At 43.9% G+C, this 21,357-nt stretch overlaps 1 protein-coding gene and 1 pseudogene across 7 annotated transcripts in view; one reads left to right on the top strand and one right to left on the bottom strand.

Annotated features, from left to right (window-relative positions):
* Positions 1 to 21,357, top strand: part of LOC129700355 (alpha-(1,6)-fucosyltransferase-like) — a 664,773-nt gene that overhangs the window by 579,336 nt on the left and 64,080 nt on the right. For all 7 annotated transcript variants that reach the window (XM_055640772.1, XM_055640767.1, XM_055640769.1 and 4 more), the window contains one exon: positions 13,803 to 14,040. In XM_055640772.1, coding sequence (XP_055496747.1) covers positions 13,803 to 14,040 — 238 coding nt within the window. The remainder of the gene's footprint in view (positions 1 to 13,802; positions 14,041 to 21,357) is intronic.
* LOC129700634 (U2 spliceosomal RNA) lies at positions 20,942 to 21,046 on the bottom strand (annotated as a pseudogene).

Raw genomic sequence — 21,357 nt, 5'->3', positions numbered from 1 at the left:
AAATTCATCTATTAAAGAGTCTATAAATCAACCAATTCCTCATATAGTTTGTAAAAGGTATAACCAAAATCAATTCTAGAACTGTTGAGACTAAATTAAATACAATGCAAAGCAAAGTGCTTGAGGCAGTGCTGCAATTTAGATTTTTTTTTTGCCGAAATATTGAACACCCTTAAAAAAAAGCTGCCCTATATCCAGAAGTACACAAGGCCTGTCCCACTTGGACGACCTAATCCACGAGTTTAGAAGACCCTAGACGAGTTGAAAAAAATGTCACGGTCGTGTTGGCTCACCGAAGTAAAAGACCTCCTACGACAATGTCTACGACCTCCTACGACTATGTATACCCCCTACGACCCCCCTCAACCTCAATCTTCCACACCTAAGACCAACTACGACGAGCTATGAGTGGAAAATGATGTCATGTTTGTATTTTTTTTCTCGGGCCATTTACCGACCTACGACTACCATCACCACCTACCTACGACCTACCTACGAGTAAAAAGTATTGATTTTTTCCATGCCGACCTTTTTTTACTCGTGGACATTTTTTTTATCAGGCTGGAAAAAACACCACAACCTACTTGAGGCCACATATGCGGAGACCACTCACGAGCATGAGGAAGAGTTACAAAGACCTCCTACGACCTCGTGGCGACCAAGCTGCGAGTATGAGTCAAGGGCAAACTCGGCAGAGGTCGCCAATCAGGTCGTGAAAGTGGGACAGGGGCTTAAGTAAGAAACGGAAAATCTGCAAATGATGGAAAGCTGAGATGAAGACAGAACAGGCTGGAAAAACAATGTCAGTCAGGCAGCATCTGTGGAGAGAGAAACTGAGTTAACATTTCAGGATGATTAGAATGAGAAACGTAAAAAAACAAGATGTATTCAAGTGAGATATAGCTCTCAGGGCTAGTGGAATCAAGGGGTATGGGGAGAAAGCAGGAAAGGGGTACTGATTTTGGATGATCAGCCATGATCAGATTGAATGGCGGTGCTGGCTCGAAGGGCCAAATGGCCTACTCCTGCACCTATTTTCTATGTATCTACAGTATGTTTCTAAGCATGTTTTAAATTGCAGAGGGATGGATGGAGAAAGCTGAGGTGATGTTTAGGGGTGATCAAAGTTCTTCAAGCGACAGAAATGTAATTCTCATGAATGCAGGCAGGTAGGACAAGTGGAGATGGGACATGTTGGTCTGCATGGGCATGTTGGGCCGAAGGGCCTGTTTCCCGCAATACGACTCTATGACTATGGGTGAACTGGGGTTGGGGACTGGACTTTGTGCCTTCCCTCATAATGGGAACCGTTGTGGGGGGATGTTCTTTATGTTTAAAACTCTTATTAATGTTATGTCTGTATTCCTTCTTTATGTGCTGCAAAATGGCAAGAAGCATTTCGCTTCACTACACCTAGGTGAATGTGAATGCGACCAATAAAATACCTTTGATACCTTTGATACCTTTGACCATCTCACAGAGAATGCTGACTGCTTGTTCGCCACAGCTGGAATCATGTAAATAGAACAAAATGTACGAGGACAGACAATAAACAAATAGAATAATAAACTGTGCTGGAACTTTGAGACGTAGACCTGGGCAGCTGCTGGATATCTGAAATAAAGTAGAGTTCTGCAAACACTCACAGAATCTATGAAGAGAGATGACAACCTTGCATCAGAACTTGGAATTCCTGACATAAGCGGGGAGCTAGGTTATCTGAAATGGTTACATTCAACATCGAGGCAATAACATGCGGAGATGGAGATGAAGGTCCTGTTCATTGAGTTTCATCTTGCGGCCTGAACCCGTTACAGGTCGATGGTCCAAAACATTAACTCCATTTCTCTCTCCATGGGTGTTTTCTGACACCAGACCCCTCCCCTGTTTTTATTTGAGATTCAGTGTCTGGATTCAGTGTTATTCCCAGGAACGTTTGCACTCTTCGAATGAGTTATTTTAATGTCTTGAGTTGCTCATATACACAGTAAAACCTTCATTACAAGCAAGCCTGTGGAGCTGGGGTTCTTGCATGTTCTGTCTGGGTGTTGAGTCACCAGGATGAGGATGCCCAACCTGATTCCTAGGTTTTCTTTCACAGGCTGTCATTGGACATTTGCAGCCAAATCATCAAACTTGCCGGGAAAAGGGCTGGAGAAAGAAGTTGTGATGCCGAACGATAGTTTGACGAAAATCTGTATCAGTAGGTTTGATGGGATGGAAGCATATGCAAAGCAAAATAATGTTAAATCTGAAATCTGCCTTCAACCCGCACACTAGAGCTGCTAACTCACAGCGTCAGAGACCCGGGTTCGATCCTGACTATGGGTGCTGTTTGTGCGTAGTTTGTACATTCTCCCTGTGACCACGTAGTTTTTCTCCACGTACTCTGGTTTCCTTGCACGTTCCAAAGAATTGCAGGTTTGTAGGTGAATTGGCTTTATAAATTGCATCTAGTGTGCAAGATGCGAAACTGGTATAGCATAGAAATAGCATGCAGTTGATCGATGGTTGGCGTAGACGCAGTGGACCAAAAGGCAGAAACACTACATCTCTACAACTAAAGACAGCGGCCCTTCATGGTCAGGTTAAGAACTCTACACCTATAACAACTGGGACTTGAAAATTGTGCCCAACCTGGTGACTCTGTATACTGTTTCAGTGTAGTACTACTATACACTTGTACTGAATCTGAGATGCTTATCTACGTTGGTCTAAGTGCTTATGTACAGTGACACTTGTACTGAACTGTATACACAATTAAGTTCACTGTTCCTTAGTACATGTGACAAATAAATCACCATTGAACCACTAAAACTAAAAAAACCTTTCTGTTTTGTCGGACATCCACAAAGGATGTTGAGGGAATTATTTGAAACCATGGCGGTAAAATGGAAGAAGCTGACTCAATGAGGAAAGTAGGAGACTTTCCATCTCAGTTTGCTGTTGCTTGGTTTGTGGCACTATTGCCTCAGGATCAGGAGGATGTGGTAGCTGCAATGTACTCCTGAGGTGGTTTGGTCTGCTTAATCATCGGGAACCTTTCTGACCTGAATGTGAGTGGTCCTACTGTAGAAGCACCAAACGTGGTGAACAAATGGGTTACTTTATTCAGGCATAAAAGGTTTGTTATACATGCACGTTGGTCCTCTAAGATAAATGTGTTGTTGCTGCTGCGAGGCTGTTGCCTCGTGGACTCGAGCTGAGCCCCTGCTGAGGTGGAAGGATACTCACACCTAGAGAGAAGAGAGCTGGTCAGGGTTCGTTATATATCCCGCGACACACCCCTGTACCACGTGCTAACTCCTCCCTGCCATCGCAGTCACATGGCCGATTGCTTTGGGTTTGTGTAGCTAGTGGCCCAACCACCAGGTGCCACCACACTACAGTATTATTTTGAAGAAAAGCAGCATCATTCTCTCTGTTGAAGAAAGAACTGCACTTGCTGGACAAAAAATGCTGGAGAAACTCAACAGCTGAGGCAGCATCTATGGAGAGAAGGAATAGGTGACGTTTCGGATCGCGACCATTCTTCAGACTGATGTTGGGGGAGGGGGGTGTAAAAGGAAAGGAAGTGGCTGAGACAGTAGGCTTTGTGGGACAGCTGGGAAGGGGAGGGGGAGGGGGGAGAAAGCAAGGGCTATCTAAAATTAGAGAAGTCAATGTTCATACCGCTGGGATGTAAACTACCTAAGCAAAATCATTCTCTCTGGTTCTGATGAAGGACCCCTGAACAGAAACATTAACTCAGTTTCTCCCTTGACAGACGCTGCCTGACCTGCTGATTGTTTCTGGAACCTTCTGTTATTTGATTCAGGCTTCCAATATCTGCAGCTTTTTTCACTTCCATTTGTCGCAGTGTCCTGCCTGATAGTTATTTCTTAATTAACGTCACTGAAGTGGTTGCCAGGACACTCCTGAAAGCAAATGTTCACTGTATTATCTGCGCAACGTTGCAAAAATATTCTGTTGGCTGAAAAGCACATCGGCATGTCCTGAGACCATGAAAGTCTATCATTAAGTAGCAGCTTTGCTTTTTCGAGTAGGTTAACGTGCATATTTGGTCACCCTGAAAGGATGTCCTTAAGCTGGAAAGAGTGCAGTGAAGATTTACAAGGGTGTCACCAGAACATGAGGGGCTGAGCTATAGGCAGAGGGCTAGGCTAGGACTTTATTCCTTGGAGCGCAGGAGCCTGAGGGGTGATCTTATTGAAGTGTATAAAATCGTGAAGGGAAATTGATAGGGTGAATGCACAGACGGGGAGGGGAATCAAAAACAAGAGGACATATATTTAAGATGAGAGGGGTAAGACAATACAAACTTGAGGGGCAACTTTTTTACTCGGAGGGTGGTGGTGTATGGAATGAGTTGCCAGAAGAGGTAGATGAGGCAGACACTATAACAGCATTTAAAAGACACTTGGACAGGTATGTGGATGGAAAGGAGTTGGCGGGATATGCAAGCAGGTCAGACAGGTTGGATGGGGCAACTTAGTCTGCATGGATGGGCCAGGCCAAACGGCCTGTTTCCATGCCATATGTCTCTATGACTACATATTGTGAGATGAGCCACGTTGGCCACTTCTGACACTGCCCAGCCCCCAATTTCATCCTGCCTCTTCTCCCCTCCCGAAATCTCTTCCTTATCTGTCATTTACTTCCCACTCAGCAGGGGACTCTGTAGAGCAGCATGGGGACATGCTGTAAGATTTGCTGGCAAGGCATTCTGTAATGGGTTTAAGCAGCACATGGAGGAAACATAGACCTGCAGCTTACATATCTAAAGCTCCTCAGCCTTGCTCATTCAGTCTCCAAATAAATATTGCAGTTGGTGTTTAAGGGGTGACTCAACATCCTTGGAATTGTTGGTCAATGTATTCGTAACACATCCTATCCAGTTCAGGCATGAAATTCCATTCCCTTGCCTCTGGCTCTGCTTTTCGCAATGGCTACAGCCTTGAAAATGAACCAGACTGTTTGTCAGATTGACATGATTATTTCACCCTGGGATGCCCACATACGCACCAACACTGCTCATTCCCACCTGGCCAACAAAATGTAACCTTGCCCCTCAGCCTCTGTTCTGCGTGGACAAGTCGGCCATTCTCTGGCCATGATATGAACCTTTATGAAAGAATGATAGTTTTCTTTATGGATTTTCAATTCTTTTTTTCTTCCCTGCTTCCATTTTAATTACTGTGAACAGAACATACAGAACTTCAAATGGTTTACATGGGCATTGAGAGCTTTGTAGCACTCCATTGCCTAACATGAACTAGCCAGTACTATCATAACGTTTTAGAAACATTTAAACGTACATGGATAGGACAGGTTTAGAAGGCCAAACGCAGGCAGATGGGATCAGTGTAGATGGGACATGTTGTTCGGTGTGGGCAAGTTGAGCCAAAGGGCCTGTTGCCACACTATATGACTGTATATGACTGTATAACTGATAAATCACAAGGATGTGTCAGAAGATTTCTATTTGGATAAGATACAATTAAGCTATCGTCCAACAAATTATTGGGTATAAAGTTTAATAACTCTTCAGTTTATGCAGGGTAGCTCCATTAATGTATTGATTAGTGGAATATAGACAGAAAGTATGCAGCGTTACAAATTTGGTTAAGTGCGTACTTCAATGGCAGTTGATTATAATTGGAAGTCGAATATTTTAGATTTCTGGCAAACTATGAAGTTTGAATTTAAAATCTGCTGTTAGATGCAACTCCCTATTCACCATTGATCCAAGATGTTAAAGATTTTCACACTACTCCATATTTGGCCAGGTGCTAGCATGTTTCTCTGCTACAAAGTAAATTAATAAAAACACACACATCCGTCAAAAACCTGGCAGCATGTGAAAAGGTGCTGAGACAGCTCCTCATTTTTTATCTTTTTAGAACAATGCCATCCCTCCCTGTTTTCCGCACTGTATCTATAAACTAAACTAAACTAAGCAATGTGTTCAAGGAGGAAATTGGAGCAAATTGATCTCTTAGCGGCCATTTCTGACCTCTATCAAAGTTCCTGCCAAAGACAGGGAAGTACTTCAGGGGAAGTATCTTCTGTTGTCCCGCAGCCATAGACTCTCAGCACGAAAGCAGGTCCTTTTGCACAACTCCTACATGCTGAACCAGGTGGCCCATCTAAGCTGCAACCATTTGCCTGTGTTTGGCCCATTTCTATCTGATCCTTTTCTGCCCATGTTCCTTGGTTGTATTTTGGTCGGCATAGGCAAGTTGGTTCTAAGGCCCTGTTTCTGTGCTGTACGACGTTACCTGATTCTGGCCATGGGACAACTTGGTCGTCATGTGCAAGTTGGATCGAAGGGCTGATTTCCATGTTGTATGAGTCGATAACTGCTGGTCCAAATGTCGTTTAAAAGTTGTTATTGTACCTGCGTTAACTACTTCCTCCGGCAGCCCATTCCATATACCCACGACCCTCTGTGCAAAAATATTGCACCTCAGATTCCTATTCATTCTTTCTCCTCTCACCTTAAACTTATGTCCTTTAGTACTTGATTCCCCTGCCCCGGGAAAAAGATTCTGTGCATTCACACTATCTATTCGCCTCATTATTTTATGCGACTCTTTAATTGAATGCTGTCTTTCTAAATTAATGTACATCTTATCCCTCAGACTCCTCTCCGACACCTTTCCTACCACAGTTATGAGGTTGACAAGTCTATCGCTCCCAAACCTTTTGTTGCAGCCTTTCTAAATGGAGGCACAACAATGACCACTCTCCAGTCTTCCAGCACCTCAACAATGATTCATTTTTCTCTGCTCGGACTCCTATAATTTCCTCTTTTGCTTCCCACAGAGTCCTTATCTACATCCGATAACACCCAGGAGATGTATCTACTTTCATACATATGAGAATGTCACAGGGTAAGGTCTTCCAACATTTCAGAGGATCCTGGAAGAGAATTAATGATCCACCAACTCTGGCAAATTTGAACATCCTCTCGGATCCTTTTCTTCTCCCTTTTACCAACCACTTAAACTTTGCTTGGCACTAAAGCTGTCAGGTTTCTGATCATCGTCTGATCACCAGCTACTTAGTGGTCCTCAAAAGAAGTGTTTCTGCCTGAAACATCACCCATTCCTACCCTCAGCCTGTCCCGCTGAGTTACTCCGGCTTTTTACGTCTATCAGCAATTTGACAGTCCTGTTTAAATGAGGTCTGACTGAGGTAAATTAATCTCTCATTGAAACCAGGGATGACAATTACTTTTTCCTTCTATTTGTACATTGATGGAATGGGCACATATTAAATAAACTTATTGCTGTGCAGTGTAGGCCTTGGAGACGGACTTCAATAAAGGACTGAAAGGAGTTTGCACTGTGTTAGCTGATCACAAATGCTGAGAAACCGCATCCTGCTGAAACACTAGAAGTGCCATCTGTGAGATGTAGGCTGCATGATACACCATTCATCCGGTATCCCAGAGCGTTGCTGAATTAGTTCATGTGTAATCATTTTATATCTCAGGCAATTAACAACATGGATTAATGGCTCCAATAATTTGGTGGTCTCTCGCAGCTGGGTGTGCATTTTACCAAATTATATAATCTCATGATATTTTCCCTCACGTCGTTTGTCTTGTGACATGTCCCATTAAAAACCAATAGGGCGACACAGTGTCGCAGTGACGGTGGCGGTGGCACAGTGGCGCAGCGGTAGAGTTGCTGCCTCAGTGCCGGAGACCCGGGTTCGATCCTGACTGCGGGAGTTGTCTGTATGGAATTTGTACATTCTCCCTGTGACTGCTTGTGTTTTCCCCGGGTGGTGCTCTGGTTTTCTCCCACAATTCACAGACATGCAGGTTTGTAGTTTAATTGGCTTCTGTATACTTGTCCCAAGTGTGTAGGATAGTGCTAGTGTACAGGGTGATCATTGGTGATCCGTGGGCCGAAGGGTCTGTTTTAGCACTGTGTCTCTAAATTGAACGTAAATATTTAGCATCCACAAGGTTGCTTGGTTGTTTGTAGGTTATTAGCTTCTGTAAATTGTAAATTGTCCTGAGTATGTAGGATAGTGCTTGTGTACAGGGTGATCATTGGTTGGTGCGGACTCAGTGGGACGAAGGGCCTGTTTGCAAGCTGTATCTCTAAAGTCTAATACACAAACTGCGCTGAAGATTTCAGGTTGAAGAGCAGAGATCCTGATTTAATTTTATTAGTGATGTATTTTGTTTGGTTTATGTTGCAGGCCCATGACCAATTCATGTTGTTGAACATGGCCAAGTTGGAATTTATTTCCTCTCATTATGAATTCTGTTGTTTACTCTTCCTCCATTCCCACCATTAATGACCAGATTGCACTAGAGCTGTGAACATACTTATTTGTATCAATGTGGCTGTGGTCGTGCTGAACCATTAGTTCAGTACCTGCTGCTGATGGACCATTTAACATTTTTACTGCAACAGAACAAAAAATGTGGAGCAAAAAATCAAGTACAGACCTTTAAAATCCTGCTATTATCACTGTGCACAACTGTTCCCAAGTCGAGAGTGTTTAATTGTCATATATACTGACAACAGAACAGTGGTGCAGTGATAGAGCTGCTGCTTTACAGCGCCAGAGAACCGGGTTCGATCCTGACTACGGGTGTGTCTGTATGGAGTTTGTATGTTCTCCCTGTGATCACGTGGGGTTTTCTCCGGGTGCTCCAGTTTCCTCCCACATTCCAAAGACGTGCAGGTTTGTATGTTAATTGAGCGCTGTAAATTCTCCCTGGAGTGTAGAATAGAACTAATGTACCAGTGGTCATTGGTCGGTGCGGACACAATGGGACAAGGGGCCTGTTTCCACGCTGCATTTCTAAACTAAACTAAAAGAACAATGACGTTCTTACTTACTGTAGCTCACCAGATATGTTAATGCAATAATGCACATAAATATATTAATCAATAATACAAGAAATGAATAACTGTACTACGAGGTAACCATAATAGTGCAAACACCGAAGTCTGCAGTGCAATCAAAAACACAATCCATAGAAGATCATCATTATTATGGTACGGGTTAGTGTGATGGTTTCTGCAGTGCAAAAATGCTGGAGGAACTCAGCAGGTCAGCAAACATTTGTTGATGGAATGGACAGGTGATGTTTTGGGTCAGGACCCCTCTTCAGACACATGTTCTGAAGAAGGGTTTGACTCGAAACTTCACCTGTCCATTCCATCCATAAATGCTGCTTGACTCGATGAGTCTCACCAGAGGTTTTGTTCAAGATTCCAGCATCTGCAGTTTGTTTTGTTTGTTTTATTACATTATCTACTGAGTACTGTGTTTATCACAATCACAATAATACATTATTAGCCAAGGGTTGTTTTGCAACATATGAGGAATTTGATTTGCCAAGTCAGTCATACAGATAAAAAGCAACGGACCACACAAACGCATTTTAACATCCACCACAATGACTCCTCCACATTCCTCCCTGTGATGGAAGGCAAAAAAAGTTCAAATCTCTTCCCCTCTCTGCTCTCCCGTGGTCGGGAGCCTCAAGCCCTCCGTTGACGGGACGATCTTGACTCCCGTAGCCGGTGGTCGGGCCCTCCACATCGGGGCGATCAGCTCCTGCATCGGGGGGATGTCAGCTCCCCCGCGCGACGATGATCGGACCCCGTGTCGGGGCTGGTCGAGCCTCTGCATCATTGGAGCTCCCGACTAGCCTCTCCCGAGATTTCGAGCCCTGATGGTAAGTCCGCAGGCTGTGGTTGGAGCGATCCCAGGCAAGGGATCGGCTCCGATGTTAAGTCCACATTCCACTGCTACAGTTTTATCCTGAACACGGGGGATAATGTACAGAAACCAATTAACCTGCAAGTACAAATTTCATTATTCCGTTTCAGTACGTATTTCAATTAAACACTCTGACTCCATTCACCATGTTTTTTTTATTCCTGTGTATTAATGAAAACAAGATATTCGAGGTGGACAGCACAAAATTATATAAAGTGTCGTGTTTTGGAAATTCTTAGGCAATTAATTTGCCAGCAGGCAAACCATTTAATTGATGGCACTGCTGAAGTGTGACTTCTTATTGCAAGCAGCAACTGAACATTACTGAAGCTCAAAAAAAAGGAACATTTTACAAGTCTGCCAAAACCCTTTTTTTTCATCCGAACGTCTCTAATGGAATGCCCTTTACTCTGTAAGTGAGAACCAGTAAGATGTATTCTGGAATATACATTGTGCTACAGTGCTGAGAGCTTCTACATCATTTTGTGCCCCTTCGAAAAGATGGCTCAAAACTATTATTCAACTTATGAGTCAGTATAATGAGCACTGTGTCTCGTCAAAGGGTTGTGGAAGAAGGTTTAGTTACAATCCTTCCTCTTTACATGCATTCTAAATTATAATTGCATTATCTGATGATGTACTTCATGTCATCAAGATATAATAGTACTCATGGAAGGAGTAAAATTACATGGTTGACTCGTGGTTTTCTCCATTTTATGTCCCGTCATTGTGCAACATCAAATACCTATGAGCTGTGGAAGTATATGTGTTCTGTTGGAAGGAAATCAAGCCAATGTTTTGCTGTGTAGGATTCTTCTTAATTTAGTTAATGAGAGCCACTGAAGGTTTACAAAATTATTTTGAGGTTGTGCAGTGGGTTCATAAACAGGAAGTTGTACAGGGTCTTGGTGAGACCACACCTGGAGTATTACGTACAGTTTTGGTCCTAATCTGAGGAAAGACATTCTTGCCACAGAGGGAGTACAGAGAAGGTTCACCAGACTGATTCCTGGGATGTCAGGACTTTCATATGAAGAAAGACTGGATAGACTCGGCTTGTACTCGCTAGAATTTAGAAGATTGAGGGGGGATCTTATAGAAACTTACAAAATTCTTAAGGGGTTGGACAGGCTAGATGCAGGAAGATTGTTCCCGATGTCAGAACAAGGGGTCACAGTTTAAGGATAAGGGGGAAATCTTTTAGGACCGAGATGAGAAAACCATTTTTCACACAGAGAGTGGTGAATCTCTGGAATTCTCTGCCACAGAAGGTAGTTGAGGCCAGTTCATTGGCTATATTTAAGAGGGAGTTAGATGTGGCCCTTGAGGCTAAAGGGATCAGGGGATATGGAGAGAAGGCTCCATTTTATGTCCCGTCATTGTGCAACATCAAATACCTATGAGCTGTGGAACTATATGTGTTCTGTTATCATCCAACTCAGGATACTGAGTTGGATGATCAGCCATGATCATATTGAATGGCGGTGTGGGCTCAAAGGGCTGAATGGCCTACTCCTGCACCTATTTTCTATGTTTCTATGAAATTCTGCTCCTCATCTCAGACACCTATAGATGAAACTGGCAGTGGATACAGATTAACCATGGAGTGCCTCAATATTTGTTTGTGTTTCTGAAATCAAATTGGATTCTACGTGGCAGGGAAAAAAACAGTTGGTGGGGAAAACGATGAGTATTTATTCAAGATATATAGCTGGGCTACAAAAAACACACCTCCAGATTTGGGGACAGTTTCTTACCTAGTTGTTATAGGCAACTGAACCATCCTATCAACAACTAGAAAGCAGTCCTGAGCTACTATCTACCTCATTGGAGACCCTCGGGCTACATTTAATTGGACTTTACTGGACTTTATCGCACTGAACCTTATTCCCTTTATCATTTATCTGTACACTGTGGATGACTCGATTGTAATCATGTATGGTCCTCACGCTGACTGGCAAGCATGCAACAAAAGCTTTTTAGATGTGGAAGGAAACTGGAGCACTCGGAAAAAATTCACGCAGTAACAGGGAGAACGTACAAAATCCGTACAGATACCAGTAGTCAGGATTGAACCTGAGTCTCTGGCGCTGTAAGGCAACAACTCTTCCACTGCACCACTGTGTCATCCATCTGGCCCACTGTATTTAAACCAGACTGAATCAATGGAGTGTGATCTAAGTAATTTGGATGATGTATAAAGTCTGCTTTTTAAATAAATAATTCAAAAATATCTACCAATGTAATGCATATCTTGGTACATTTATATGCTGAGACCAACTTGGCCTTCTGTGGTTGATTGTGGAGTGATTTAGGATTGTCAGTGTTTGACTGTGCACATACTCGAGTGAGTACTGCATTTCCCAGCATGGATATCCCCAGCCTTTGAAGTCTAAGCTAACCAACACGGAAGGCAGATCAGTACTGTTGTTCACGATGATGTATGAGGAGACACTGATGTGTAATGTCATTGATGCTCTGTGGATGAATTTTGACAAGTGAAGGACAAGTGGAAAGTGAAATGAAAAGATTGTGTTGTATTTGGAGTAGTTATTTAAAAGGCCATTTATAAATGACTGAGTGGCTATTGTTGGTTTATGTGAGGAGTCAAGGCCAGTGCAGAGTAAAGGGCCTGTCCCACTTGGCTATTTTTTCGGCAACTGCCGGCGTCATATCAGTGTCGCCAAAAGATTTTGAACATTTCAAAATCCAGCGGCGACAAAAAAATGTTGCAACGCTTGAAAAAACACCGCTCGTCAATATGTCATCCGCGCCACTCCGCATCACGCCGCGCCACTCCGCATCACGCCGCAAAATTTTCGTTGACCTGGTACGTCAGTCAATGAAGCCGGCAGTCGCCGAAAAAATTGCCAAGTGGGACAGGCCCTTGAGAGGTAATTGGAGGATAATTAACCTAATGGCAACAAACATAATTCATTCTGTGCTTTGCAGACTCGGCATCTAGCGTTATTTTCAACTGACACGTGGAGAGCACACAACACTACTCAACTTTAGACAAAAGGGAGAGAGATTTGCTACTTTTAAACAATAGGGATGTTTACATTCCACTGGAGATGACCTTGGATCCACTGGTAATTTGAATTGAAAATGTGGTGGTCATTTGTTACAATCCACTGACTTTGATGGAGAGAAGAATCAGCCGCTATCTAGTTTACATCATCAGCAGAGGCTAAAATGCTACAAAGTGCTGGAGTATCTCAGCGGGTCAGGCAACGTCTCACTAGATCCTTTTTCTTTTTTCTCCAGAGATGCTGCTGACCTTTTGAGTTACTCCACCACTTTTTGTCTATTTCAGGAGGACATGGATAGGTGATGTTTCGGGTCGGGACCCACATTCAGACCCCTTCTCTCGCTGAAAAGTGACTGTCTTTGGAGAATTATGTTAAACATATAGATTGTATACAGTTGCACATATCTGTTTGATATGTTTAATGGTTGTTGGGAGCTTATCTACCCCTGCTTGCCCCATCCTATACATGTCCATGTGGTGGTGCAGCCACAAAGGGCTATCCAGCCTGCTCCTTGTATGTCCTGTGTGCTTAGGTTTAATGGAGCATCTAAAAAATCAAACTTTGATTTTGCATCCCCAAATATATCAATCTTCCAACTTTAGATCCTCTAATGTTCTTTTGAAATGCGTGGCATGATTTTCGAAGTGACAGAAATGTAAGTGCAGGGAACTCACAGATGTTAAGGCAGATAGCTGCACTGCTTGTATTATAAAAAGGACACTGCTTGTATTATGAAAAGGGAACTGCAGATACTGGTTTATACCAAAGATAAAGATTAATTGCTGGAGTAACTCTGATGTTTTGGGTCAGAACCGTTCTTCAGACCTAAAGACTTTCTTCAGTCTGAAGAAGGGTCCTGACCCAAAATGTCACCAATCCATTTTCTCCAGAGATGCTGCCTGACCCGTTGAGTTTCTCCAGCTTTTTATGTCTAGCTTCAGCTGCACTGCTGGTTTTGTTTAATTCAGAATTCTAGCTGTTAAATTGCTACTTTTCTTCTTCTGTCCCCAGAACCCCAAGGACTGCAGCAAAGCCAAGAAGCTGGTGTGTAACATCAACAAAGGTTGTGGCTATGGCTGTCAGCTCCACCATGTTGTTTACTGCTTTATGATTGCTTACGGTACGGAACGCACTCTTATCCTGGAGTCACAGAACTGGCGTTATTCCACTGGGGGTTGGGAGACTGTCTTCAAACCAGTCAGTGAAACTTGCACAGATAGATCTGGCACCAGCTCCGGCCATTGGTCAGGTAAGAACACAAAGAATCACAACCCTTTCCTGTTGGTTAAACAGTGAGCGAGTTCTCCATGTGGAAACATGTAACTGCAGGTACTTGTTTACACACAGAGGACTAGAGTAACTTAGCGTGTCAGAAAGCAGCTCTGGAGAACATGGATAGGTGACGTTTCATGCTGGGACTCTCTGAAGAAGAGTCCCGACCCAAAACATCACCTATCCATGTTCTCCATAGACGCTACTTGACCCGCTGGGTTACTCGAGCACTTTGTGTTCAGCAAGTTCTTCATGTCTGGAGTTACACCTGAGAAATATCCGGAGATACAAGTGTCTTGTTTGCTCATTGGCATTAAGTTCATATTTCACACCTATGGCTCGACTAAGACTGCAAGTGTTTGGGAGAAGATGCATCCTCATCAATGTGTGCTAAAAAGTTTGCCATGTCTTTTTATCACTCAAGAAATCATATGTTTTTGCTAATGGTTCCTTTCCCTAGTTCTACATTCCTCCCCTTGTTTTGTTCCACTGCTGGTAGAAGGAAAAAGGAGAAAGTGGGAAACTTTTGATTCTGCTGTGTGTGGATGTTTTATGTTGAATTCTATCGTGTGTTGTGTTCTTTATTTTATTGTATGGCTGTATGGTGATCACATTTCACTGTGCCAACTGGCACATGTGACAAATACATATATCTTATCTTGGACTAAACCTACATCTTTCAGTCATTTGCCAACTTGTTGGTGAAATGTTGTATTTTGTTTCTTTATTTTAATCCCTAATGACATGAATCCCTATCTCCCCAATAGAGTCATACAACATGGAAACAGGCCCTTCAGCCCATCTTGCCCATACCGGCTAACATGTCCCAGCTACACTAGCCCCACCTCCATGCATTTGGACCATATCGCTTAAATCTGTTCTATCCATGTACCTGTCTAATTGCTTCTTAAATGTTGCAATAGTCCCTGCATCAACTACCTCCTATGGCATTGGGAAGAGCCATTGCTGAACATGAAACCCAAAAGTAAAATGCTGGATAATTACAAAGTATTTAATTAGTTAGCAAACACAGTGTACAACTACAGATCATGAACGGCATGAACAGAAAAGCAAGAAGGAGACACAAGGAATTCCCTCCACAGATGCTGCATGGCCTGTTGAATTACACCAAAGCTTCGTTTTCAACGAAAGCGAGTCTTTTTGATGTCTTTAGAGTTAAATTTATACAGTGCATCATCTTTACCTTATAGATAGTCAACAGATAATGATGATATAAGGTGGTGGAAGGCAATGATTTGAACATGTGTAGGAAGTATCTGCTGATGTTGGTTTATACCGAAGATAGATACAAATTGCTGAAGCAACTCAACAGGTCAAGCAGCATCTCCGGAGAAAAGGAACAGAAGTCTTCAGGCTGAAGCAGGGTTCCGACCCGAAATATCACCTGTTCCTGTTCTCCAGAAATGCTGCCTGACCCGCTGAGTTGCTCTCGCTCTTTGTGTCTAATGAAGGAACATGCTTCATTAACCTTCGATTCTCCAGCATCTGCAGTTCCCTCTTAAACGAAGGAACATGCTGGTCTAATTAAAATACGACTGATTTTTTGCTTATTACTGATTAAATATAATCTTTACATTTAAAGGAGATGAGGTATCAACTCATGTCTCTTAAGCTCTCAAAAATTTATCTTCTGGGGACTGATGTGTGAAACATTTGGATGGAAGCCTGATGCCCTGCCAATTGAAATGGGAGTCAGTTGAGTGGGAAGTAACAGCGAAGGTGGGGAGAGAAATAATTAAAGGGCCTGTCCCACCAGCATGGACTCCATGCGGCTCCGAAAAACTGACCGTGTTAAAAAATTACGCGCAGCAACGGCCTACCGGCCCACAACTGCCTCGACACCGTACGCACCGCCTCGACGGGCGTGCGCAGCGTCTCGACGCCGTATGCACGTCTTGACGCCTTACGTCACGTGCGAACTTCCCGCGGACTTCGCTCGAACTTCACGTCACTCACTCGACCTCCGCACGACCCCCGCTTCAGGTTTGGTCGCGCTAGCCGCATGCAGGCGCATGCTGGTGGGGCCGGCCCTGTACGGGGATCACTCGACCTCCGCGCGGCCCCCACTTCCGGTTTGGTCGCGCTTGCCGCATGCAGGTCGCATGCTCGTGGGACAGGCCCTTTAGGCTAATTTCCTGGTTTGTTGCAGCCCTATTGATTCTTTCAGTGAATGGCAAATGAGGAACTGCTGTGAATTTGCAGTACTTAGGAGAACAGCCAAGGATCACTTGGTGTTTTACAATTCCATTTTACCCAGCAAGGTAAAATCTGAACACATTCAGCACTTGTCAGAAAGTTTAAATGCATGGTTGTTGCAATCTTGTATGGTTGGTGTACAGGAAGATTTAATATTCACTAGAGTTAGATATCTATTGAGGTCTAAAAGAGAGGAGCTCAAATCTCCACCTCTTAATGTTTTTCTTTTAGTTTTGGAGATACAGCATGGATACAGGGCCTTCGACCCACTGAGTCCATGCTGACCACCAATCACCCATCCATAGTAGATCTATGGTGTCTCACTTTCTCATCCACTCCCTACACATTAGAGGGAATTTACACAGCCAAATTCACCTACAAACCCGTTTTGGGAATGTGGGTGGAAACCGGAGCACCCGGATGAACTCAACAGCACAGCAAGAGAATGTACAAACTCGGTGCAGGCAGCACCTGTAGTTAGGATCAAATCAGGATCATTGGGACTATAAGACATCAACTCTACCACTGCGCCACTGTGCCGGCCCATCTGAGAAGAGACAAATAGGGAGTTTTCTTATCCGAATTCCAACATATGGGATTTATCTCTATGTGGCGGAAGCAAGGCACTAGTAATTAAACAAATGCAACAAAAAAAATAATAATCTCAGTGTCTGAACTTCACTGGGTTTTGGTATAATTTCAGCTACTTTAAATCATTGCAATGGTCTTGAAGAAAGTCAACCAAAACTCAGTGGATTCTGAAGCGGTCGGTTAGGATTGCAGATTCAAGAAATGAGAGGGACTTCCTGTTTTCTTTCATTGGGAAAATCCCAGAAATCATTATTATTGCAGGTCAGGACATTTATAAAATCATAACAGTCCCTCAGAAAAAACAACCCTTTCCTTGTATGCCCACACTTTGACTATTCCCATAGCCAAAACATAAGGAGAGCTGTTGCAATGTATATTAGTAAGATTAAACGAGAACTTACCAGTTTGAAGTTTGATCTGTATTTTATGAGGAGTTACGATGAGGGATTACGTGAAGAACCCGCTTACAACGCATGCGTGTCATTCTTCAAAGCAGCGGTGTGAGGTCACAGGAACCTATAATGATCTAACATAGTAAGATTATCAAAGATATACCAGTTTGTGATATGATCATAAGAGGGTGGGAGCGGAGGGCACGTAATCCCTCATCGTAACTCCTCATAAAATACAGATCAAACTTCAAACTGGTAAGTTCTCGTTTAATCTTACTATTTTACTTCGGAGTCACGTGAGTGACTTCGTGAAGATTTCAAAGCTCTGTGACCTCATGCCGTGGAACGAGTCCATGCTTCACAACTGCCTTGGGTATTGGGAGAGAGCATAATTAGTAAGTTTAAAAACACACTTATACAAAAAGTTGTGTGCTATAACGAAAATATATACATTTTTTACATGGAGAATCATAGCCCTGTAACCTTTCGGCCAAATTATATTGTTGAACGTAAAATGTTTTCTGAATACAATGATGGCTCCAAAAAATAACTGGTTTATTATAAAACCTGTGGAAAACCCTTTTTGGATGACCATCCTGCGATTCTGAGGATTTGGTCTGTGGGTACCTGTACAATTTTTGCTGCGGATGTTGCTGCAGCCCTGGTGGAATGAGAGTTAAAAACATTAGTGTCTATTCCTGCCATCTTTAGGACATATTTGAGCCACCTTGATATAGTTTGAGTCGTGACCCTTTCATGCGGTTTCTTGTAAGAGATAAACAACGCCATTCTCTGACCCCGAATGCTCTTAGTATATTCTATGTATTGTTAGATGTGTCTTGCTATACACAGTCGTTTGTCATATGGGTATACCATAAATTCAAACACTTGACCCGATGAACCTGGTCTGTTTTCTTTTATTAAATCCTGTATGACAAACACCAGTTTCTCGGGTGAGATGATCAGGGAGTCCAGGCTCAGTTTGCTTAATGGCTGGACTCGTTGTGCGGTAAATAACACCATGAGCATAACCATCTTCCTGGTCCGTTGCTGAAGTGACAATGCTGTTATGAGCTACAAGCTCCTCAGCATGTTGAGAAACGACACCCACGTCCCAGATTTCGGAGTACCTGGTTTTCTTACCAGGGGTGCGTTCCCACCGCGTGCCGCTCCGTTCCTTGTGATAGGTAATTGGAGAGTGCACTTGTGGCACTATTGATGGCACTGTAGCTCCATCGATTATCATAATGGAGGCTTGTTAAAATTCCAATACGGCCAGAATGTTCTTCGCCTTTTGGTCGAGGTTGTTGTCCAAGCAGTATATGCCCCATTTCTTGATGTGTCCAAGGTACTGCTTCCGTGTTGACAGTCTTAGTACAGATGAGATGAGATTCATCGTTCTGTCTGACAGCCCAATGCCGTGTAGTGGGTCTTTTAGACTCTACAAATCAATAAATCCATAGTCTTATGGCATGGATGACTGCCTCCAGTCACTGGATAAATTAATAATTTTTGGCTATGTTCATTAGGGAACATGGTTCTAACACCATCCCCTGTATGACCGAATACCATGATTTAGTAGGCCAGTCGGGTACTCTGAGAATTCCAGATGCCGAGTGTAGTTTAATTTTCCCTAGTACCCCATTGATGGGGCCGAACGGGGGAAATACATCACCCTATGGCTTTGTTTACATAACAATGCCAAGCTGGTTTTAGAATTTTAGTAAATAATATTGGGGCTGATGATTGCCCCTTTTGTAAGCTCTATATTACCAAAGTTCCTCTTTTGAGTCAATGCCTGCCATATAGAAAAACCCAGCTGACACCAAGTCTTTATCAGTAATAAGAGTATCCATCTTAAAATGAATATCTTGAACGAATGTGTTTAGGGTTGAAAATCAATGATAATCCTGCAACCCCACTCCATTTTATTTTTAATAAATATGTTTGATACAAATTCTAATGTTCCATGAAAAGTATGCTCAATCACACCTTTTGTGTACAATTTTTGTAGCACCATGTGGGTTTTTAGATTGTTTGGTTTATGTAAGTACAAAATGCCATTCTGGTGTATGTTGTACTGTGGTTATTGGGATGAGTAAATCCTATCAGATAACCCTGAATACTGCTGAGATTATATGAATCTGTAGTGATTATATACCATACATAACCGTAGTGTTGCAACCTCCCCTCCCCCACCATCGTAGGTCCCTTTTTTAACAGAAGAAAACCACACCCACCTATCTCCATGGTTACCGGTGGTTGTGTTATTTCCTTGGTTTTTTGAAAAGGAGGTTCTGGTTTGATATCTCTTGTTCGGGGTTGTGTGGGAGGTTGAGGCTTCCCGCATCTTCCCGGGTGGCCGCCCTGGCCATACCCTAAAAAAGGATCCTGCGGGTTATATTGATTTCTGGCACTACCACTGGTATGAGCCCCATTTTTTATGGCCTTGCCTGTGGCTGGTATCGTGCTCCAAAATAGGCCCTTGCGCTGGCCTTGATGAGCCCCAGTGTCTTGCTTCGTCCACCCACAGTTCTTTGTTTGCAAATGGTAGCATTTTAGGGTCCCAGTGCTGGCTGAATGGCAGCCTTCCACATGTAGTTCCGGTCATATTGCATATTACTAAACAGAGCTAGTGCGTCTTGATGGTCTTTGGTTACCTACGTTTAGTCCAGGGTGCGGGTGTATGCTATGATGCCTTCCGTCAATTCCTTTAAGGTTCTCTGGATCTTGAGGTCCTGGTTCCTGATGTTCGTCCCCATATGCTGCCAAATGCATTGGTTTACACTGGGCACCTGTAATGCCTCACCGTTGCCAGGTGGCAGATGTCTGGCCAGTCTCTGTAAATATTTCTTGTTGGCGTTTGTGGCCAGACATATAGTAATACTATTGCCATCCTGGATCCAAGTCTACCCATGTTTGACTTGGTTAAAGTAATCAGCCACCATGTCCAGCAGAGTCCCTGCTGTGTTAGGATCATGGGATGCTGTATTACCAGGCTCTGGCCCATCAGGGTCCTGCCTACTCTTTTTTAGAGTTAGAGATCTCTAGGGTCCCGCACGGGGTACCCATGTGGGGCTTACCTCCTGCCCACTTGTCTTTTGTTCTGCGGACCCCTCTTGCAGGTCAGCCCAGAACTGACCCACAGTGCTCCCCTCTGATGGGGTAGAAGCATTGTGCAGCCCTCAAAGAGGTACTGCTGTGGGTTTATCACGTTGGAGCAAGGCTCCATACACCGCTTCTCCCTGCTCCAGCGCTCTCGGGCGCTGGTTGCCGGCGGTTATGCAAAGTCGGACCCTTCTGAGTCCACTACCTTGTTTGATTTGTGTCTAGCCTTACCGCTCGGCCGCATGGATCTGGCCCGTGCGGGGCCGACATCGGGCACAGCTGATCCCACTACGGTTGATCCAAGTGCCGCTGGCTGCTGCTGGCTGCCCGCTGTTCCACGGTCCTCCTTCTCCAGCTTTGTCCTTCCTTCCGTGGAGTGGATATGGCCGGTGTGGAGGACATCTGGCACAGCTGATTCCATCTATTCCATTTCTTTAACCCGGCTCCAACGCTCTCAGCGCTCCTGGCTGCTCCTTTATCTCAGACCCCTGGGACCGACCACCATACTGATGGTACTGGTCCCTTGCGGTCGATGCAGCCGGTCAACTCCACTCTAATGCCCTCAATTCTGGGCACTCCTACTTATATGGTCCTTAGATAAGGGACATGTAAGATATTAAAACTGATAATAACAGCTACTATAGTTGATCTTAGTCAAAAGGCCCAAGAAGCGATATCTGTAACTAAAAAACCCGCTGGGACCGACCCCGGTACTCACATTACTGGTCCCTCGCGGTCGGTTGCAGCCAGTCAACTGCACTGCAATGTCCTTGGCCTCGGCGCTGGCCGTTAGCGCTGCTTCAAGCCAGACTCGCTTCCAAAGCGAAACTGGCATACTGCCCCAGAAATGAATTTGCCCCCTGTTGCAGGAGCGAAGTCGGGCACAGGTGTTTTCCCCTCCGGGAATCGAAGTGCCTTTGCTGCTCCTGCCGTTGTCGGCTGCCGCTGCTGCACCTGCCGCTGCCGCTGCTCCTGCCGCTGCTGGC

This window comes from Leucoraja erinacea, chromosome 9 (genome assembly GCF_028641065.1).
Source record: "Leucoraja erinacea ecotype New England chromosome 9, Leri_hhj_1, whole genome shotgun sequence".
NCBI classification, from domain to species: Eukaryota; Metazoa; Chordata; class Chondrichthyes; order Rajiformes; family Rajidae; genus Leucoraja; species Leucoraja erinaceus.
The sequence above is the reverse complement of the archived record's forward strand: the minus strand, read 5'-3'. Positions and strand labels throughout refer to the sequence as shown.